Raw genomic sequence first — 6,887 nt, 5'->3', positions numbered from 1 at the left:
TTTTCATCGGAATTCCAATGTCAATACATATACATTTGTAACTAACCAAGGTGCATACCTTCTTCATATATGCATAGAAAGAAAAATACAAACTTTTTTTTTTTTATAATATAGTTTTTTTTTTTTTTTTTTTACAATGTAAGAAAAATATAGATTGATAGTAAAAATTTCTCACTCATTGTTACTTGATGTACACATAAGTGGTAGAGAAAGGTGAGAATATAAGAAATAAAGAACTAAAATAAAATTATATTGTAAAGAACCCTAAACAAAGCAAAAATGCAATTGAATAGTATAACTTTAATTAATCCTTCGTTTGGACTTTCCCTTTGTACTACGGACGTGTCTCGAGTTCGATACACAATTTAATAAGGAAAATGTTACATAAACATCCTTTATTCCTATACACCCTTGTACATTCCATACATTACGAAGAGAGAAAAGAGAAAGTGTGCTTATGCGGGATCCATGTGGCCACGTGTCAGATTTTTGTGTGGGTGTTAAAGGGTGTATTGTCATCTAAGGATGTCTATCTATCCTAACTCATTTAATAAAGTCTTCTTACCGTTAAAAAAAAGACAATCAATTATATCTCATATTCTATCAAATCAATTAAAACAATTTCTTATCTGGTGGGTCAATTTTTATTTACGCAATTAAAACTATTTCATTGAATATCGTAAAAATCACTAAAAAAAAATAGAATTTTTTAGAATTTTGCATAAATCTATAGAATATTATAAAAATCACAAAAAAAATTTTTTTAATAAAATATAAATTAAAATATGAATTTTTTACTGTCACAACTATAAAAAAATTATTCATAAATATGATTAATTTACTTTAAAGGAGGACCAAAGTGAAGATGAATAATTTTTTATCTCCAAAAATTAAAGAAATATTTTAGAGAAATTAAACGAAAAATATATTTAACCCTTTATTTTTCAATGAATTCTTTTGATTCCAATTCAAACAGTGATGTTATCGTTGAGCTTTCGTTTCTCTTGTTTTACACATTCTTCTTCTTCTCACAGAAGACTCCTCTTCCTTCTTCCTTCTCCAACCATAAGTCAATGTTGCTTCTCTGTTAAACCCATTAAACAAAATAATGGGAATAACCTTCAATCTTCTTCTTCTTTCTCCAAAGGTTCTCCCTTTTCAGGTACCCATTTACATCCTTATAGTGTTGTTTGCATCATCAAAATCTTGTCTTTGCAACAATAACATATACCCTTTTTTCATGTTTTCAGGATTGGAGGATGTTTTTGTGAGCTTCCTATTTGGAAAGAAAAGGGCAACAGATGTTGCTCATATGTATGTATATACTTTACTTGATGCATCTTAGGATTATAATTGATTTTCAATGAATTCATTTTACCTAAATAAAAGTGAGTTTAATGTTAAGTGTTTATGTTTAGATACATCACAATAAAACTGAGAGCAATCAAACATGTCAAAATCAATTTTACACCGCCATAATCATTTATGGCTGCTCCAGACTTGGAACCAAAAACATAGGCTTAGTTTATTGATTTTTTAGGGTTGTAATTAGGGGATATATAAATCATTTGTTGTGCTTAGTTTTTGTTCTTACTTCACCTCATTGGTTAAATGTGATGGTTATTGATTCTCTACATTGCTTATAAGTTACAAGAAATTATAAGTATTTCGGTTGAGTTGTTATTGATTCTTCTCAAACTTTTTTATGCTGAATTTTTTTCTCATCATTGCAATACAAAGCTGAAAATATTTTGTTAGTTCTATCTGCAGTCAAAACACACAATTAATTATATAGATTTGCTCGAGGCAGCTGTTTTTAGTCGTAGAATTGATAGAAGGACTTTTGTAACCTGAAATCCAAATTCTAATATGGTATTAGGGCCTATTACAAATTTTTGGGGCCATACGAGTCATGCTTCAGATGAGAGATGTTGCGAGTCTCACATGGGATAGTGTCTCATATGATATGAATAGTGGCTATATGAAGGGGACACTCCTCACCACTTGAGCTAGCTATTGGGGTTGAGTTAGATCCAACCAAAATTCTATTAAGGTTATACTTTTTTTTTAACTTATGGAATGTTTGGATGAAGTGTTTTGGGGAAAAATGGAATTGGCGGTTAAATGTTTCTTTTGAATAAGAAGTATACTAATGAATATGAAACTACATAAGAGCAAGGACATTACATTTCACGGCTATCTATAATTCTATACCTGAAATGAAATTTTTCACTCTCTTTTTCTTCTCTTTAAAACCCTCATTTGAATAAGGTTTTGCTATGTTGACATTTTCATTTTATTTATTTATTTTGTCAAGTAGCCTAGCAGCTAGAAATTCAATGAGTGGGAAATCCGGGATTTGAACCCCGACCCCTGCATATAGAATGTGATGTCCCTACCAACTTGAGCTATGCTCACGCAGACTGATATGTTGACATTTTATGAGAATGTCACTACACTCTATGTTTAATTTTTATGTGAGAATTACATTTGAAATAGCTTACATGCGCACTAGTTTCACAGAATAATGAGCAGTTTAATTTTTTAAGAAGTCCTAATCGTTTGTGGCAAATTCTCTTTGCTTTATCTTTAGAGGGTTCCTTTTATGTATACATTTTCAGCTTCATTGATTCTATAGTAGCTTGGTTTGAGTTAAATGTGAACATTTTCCACATTTGTTGGAGCAGTCTATTGGTAAATGGGCATGCTTGCTTTTTATAACTCTGTGACATACATTGTGTTACTTATATGAGTTATTATTATTTCATATTTATCTATATACTTTGTGATGATAATGCTTTAACCTTGATATGAGTTATTGTTTTTGTTGCTACCAGGGTATGGAAACATGTTGTCCAGAAAGGAGATACAGTCATTGATGCGACATGTGGCAACGGTTTTGACACCTTAGCATTGCTCAATTTGGTTGCTGATGAATCACATAATGGTTATGTGTACGCATTGGACATTCAGAAAGATGCTTTAGATAAGACTTCATTGTTGCTGGAAGAATCGCTTAGTTCCAATGAGGTGAGGACTACTGAGGAGTGAAGTTTTCAACTTTCAATTGGTGGAGTATGGGTCTGTTCTGTTCAGAAAAAAACGTTATTCACAAAGATTTCACTTTGTTTTTACTTTATAAATATGTTTTATTCTCATCATTTTCTGTACACAAATTTGAAAATAGAAAATAAAGTTAAAATAAGATGACATTTTTGACAGAAAATATCACCACAAACCGGACAAGCCGTTGTATATTGATATTTTCAGTATGATATTATCTCTATATTTCGTAACAATTTACAAATATATTCAGTTAACATTCCATCCTGCTATAAATGATCAAGCTGAATTTTACTTTGCTATTTAGCAGTGTATAATATTTCAGTATTGAATTCTAGAACTAGGTTTGAGCCTTTTAATGCTCATTCTGTTAAATTGACAATAATTTCAAAAATAAATGCAGAAACAACATGTCAAGCTCTTCAATATTTGCCATAGTAAAATGGAGGAAGTTGTTCAAAGCAATGCCTTCGTTAGGTACTCACTTTTCCTTAACTTGCATCATATCTCTGTTCTTATTGTGTTTAGAAGCTAATAATTGAAAACAACTGATGTACATTATTTAACTATACTTGCTAATATATTTTACGCTCTTCGTTGAATCAATTTTCTTGAACAAAAAGCTATGATTTCAGCCTCAATTCCAACTTTATTTCACTTGCATGCATTGTGTCAAGAGTAATTGAATATGTGTAAATAGTCACATGGCTCACATTGCGTCACATGCATGGTCGGGCTTTAGAGGATGATTGTGGATTTGAGTTGTTGAACCAACATTTGATTTGTTCCATTTGGACCGCTATGTCAAGCAATGGTCTTCAACAATGTAAAACTTTCTTTGTAAATATTTGAATTTGAGAAGCCTCCATGGACCAAACTCTCTTAAATTTTACTAAAACCTTAGCTATACAGTTTTTATCAATAACTAATATGGATCTCACTCCATCAGGTATTTTCTCATAAAAAACTCAATTAATGTATTGTTGTTGCTTTTAGTATTCCGAGCCTCACCATTGAAGAAAAGATGAATAAAATAGCAGCTACAATGATTTTCATTCACTGATAAAAGTCTCAATGAATAAAATGAAAGTAAAAGGTAGTTTTAAAACAAACTGTTAGATGTGTGTTTTGCTTTATGTGAGTATTGAAGCTTGAAACTAGTAATGTTGAATGTTGATTCCATAACCTGAGCTATTATATAATTAATTGTTATGTTCAACCTGAAGCGTGTTAGCTGTGCTTATAACCATGGTAAAATTATTTTATTTATGTATTATTAGTATAAAAACACATGTCACAGTTAGTATTCAAGCATTTCTTGAAACTTTAAGGCTGTGAACTGAGCGCTATCTTAATATGCTGCGTAGGCTTGTTGCCTTCAACTTAGGTTATCTTCCGGGAGGTGACAAAGAAATAATAACAAGATCAGAAACAACATTACTGGCATTAGAAGCTGCAAAGAGAATTCTAATACCAGGAGGGCTTATTAGTATAGTGGTTTATGTCGGGCACCCTGGTGGACGGTGATATTTCTTATTTTCTTCTTTTTGGGGTGAACAAGTTTGTTATTATCTATTTTATCAAAATAATACATCTTTGTATTGCAAAACATCCTAATTTTCTATGTTTGAGGTAATTTAAGTTCTGTTTTGTATATAGGTTAATTGTGTTTGTTTGTGCATGATTATTATATTTTCATGAAAATTTTCTAGTTTTTGTGAACTCGTTAGTTTTAATATTGTTATTGAGTATAATAAGGGGGGCCCTCCTTAAGCAATAATGTTTTGATCATTGTTTGATGAGTTTCATGCACTACATACCAAGTTTGACACTCTATGTGCCTTCAAATAGCAAAATAGGCCCAAATATTTAACTCTCAACCTAGTCTGTTAACACTCTGGTAATTGTTTTGTTTCAAATAAAAAATCAAATTTCAGTTAATCAATTGAACGTCTAGAATATGTCAAGTCTTGGATTTGGAACATTGGTAAAAAATCAATAATTATGACGCATATGTAAGGCAAACTATACAATTGTTAAAATGTATCTCTCACTACAGAAGAGGCAAATCAGATTTGGTAAATGCCAATGCAATGATACTAGTATCTTAAAATGGAGGAATTTCCTATGGTTAATTGATTTTAAGTAACTCATTTTTGGCATCAATTAACTTCTTGGTTCAGTTAAATTTGCTACACATCCAATAATAATGCTTTTAAATCTATCCAGGGAAGAATTGGAGGTTGTTGAAACTTTTGCTGCTAGATTGTCTGTTGAGAATTGGATCTGCTGCAAGCTACAAATGCTAAATCGGCCATGTGCTCCGATACCAATTTTCTTATTCCGAAGATAATGTAAATACCTGCTATATGATTTCTTGATTGCAAGGATGTTAATGATCCCTGTCCTTATTTAACAATACTAGTCAGTTTTATTCTTGTCAAATTTGTTTAAGGAAAGTGATTCTTACACCTCTCTTTATTCTCTCCACATTTTAAGTGTTGTGTGGAGTCATTTTCTCATCCTTCTTGAAGTAGTAATAGCATTTGTATTATAACTGGGTTAAATGAGATGATGTGTGTAGAAGTAGAGAGGAGGAGGGTTTTGAGATGAAAAACTTTAAAAGCTTTTAATATTTTGGAAAATAAGATGATCCTGTGTTGTATTTTGTTTTTCAATTTCATTTCAGTTGATTTATATAAGATACAACCATTTTGATTTAGCTGATCTTACTTCAGGTGATTGACATAATCCATGTTTGGCTCCATATTTGTCAGTTAATCTTCAATTACCTAACTACTCGGTAACTATTTGATCATAACTAGATTTTTTTATCTGCTATCAACAGATTATTTTTGGGTGTTCATGTGATACAAATGTTTCTTTATTTGTATATTCTTAACTAAAAACATTTAGGGCCCGTTTTGATTGACATATTTTTGAGCTTATACAAAACAGCTTATGCAAATAAATAAGTTTTATGTATTATTTTTAAGTTTGTCAAAGTAGTTTATGAAAAAACTGTTTATGAAGATACATTTTTCGTTACTGAGAACTTATGAATTAACATATAAGTCTATTTATTTGCATAAACTATTTTTCATAAGCTTAAAAATAAGTCAATCCAAATGGGATTATTTACAATTTTTTAAAGCGCTTATGAAAAACAATATAGCAAGGCAAATTATAATTTGCAAGCTAATAATTTATTGGCTTAATTGCACTTTTGGACCCCTATCTTTCCAAAAGTTGCGGTTATGACCCCCTAACTAATTTAAATACAAAATAGCCCCCTATGTTTTGATTTTTTGGTAGTTTTGGACCCCCAGTCCATTAGTGAGGTGCCACGTGGCCCCCTAAATAATACACGTGGCACCTCACTAATGGACAGGGGGTCCAAAACTGCCAAAGAATCAAAACATAAGGGGCTGTTTTGTATTTAAATTAATTAGGGGGTCATAACCGTAACTTTTGGAAAGATAGGGGTTCAAAAGTGCAATTAAACCTAATTTATAACTCTTTTTGTGAAAATTTTGTGGGTCCTTGTAAAACATTTAGCTTTTTTTTTCTTTTGAAGGGAAATGTTTAACGTTAACTATTTGTATTTTAAAATTTTTAACTAATAATTTGCAACCTTGGTAGACAACTCCAACATGTTCATCAAAGAAATATTTTCATGTGACTTTCTAATCTTCAAGCACGAGCAAATGGGAATTGACGCAAATATGCTTCATAATGTGATAATAAGCTGATTTTACCCCAATATCAAGTTGATTCATCGATTAGTGCAACACGTCTATTTTTCAAATCGTCCTTTTTTGATC

The 6,887-nt window shown here is 31.0% G+C and overlaps 1 protein-coding gene across 1 annotated transcript; it reads left to right on the top strand.

The window, feature by feature from the left end:
* The first annotated feature begins 961 nt into the window (after nt 1-961).
* Nucleotides 962-5,728, top strand: LOC25483867 (putative rRNA methylase YtqB). Its single transcript, XM_013612581.3, has 6 exons — nt 962-1,162; nt 1,251-1,314; nt 2,838-3,030; nt 3,467-3,540; nt 4,431-4,586; nt 5,293-5,728. Exons 1-6 carry the CDS (start codon nt 979-981, stop codon nt 5,414-5,416), a joined length of 795 nt encoding a protein of 264 aa, XP_013468035.1. The 5' UTR covers nt 962-978; the 3' UTR covers nt 5,417-5,728.
* Nucleotides 5,729-6,887: the final 1,159 nt, after the last annotated feature.

Source organism: Medicago truncatula, chromosome 1, assembly GCF_003473485.1.
Source record: "Medicago truncatula cultivar Jemalong A17 chromosome 1, MtrunA17r5.0-ANR, whole genome shotgun sequence".
NCBI classification, from domain to species: Eukaryota; Viridiplantae; Streptophyta; class Magnoliopsida; order Fabales; family Fabaceae; genus Medicago; species Medicago truncatula.
This window is presented reverse-complemented; position numbering and strand designations above follow the sequence as displayed.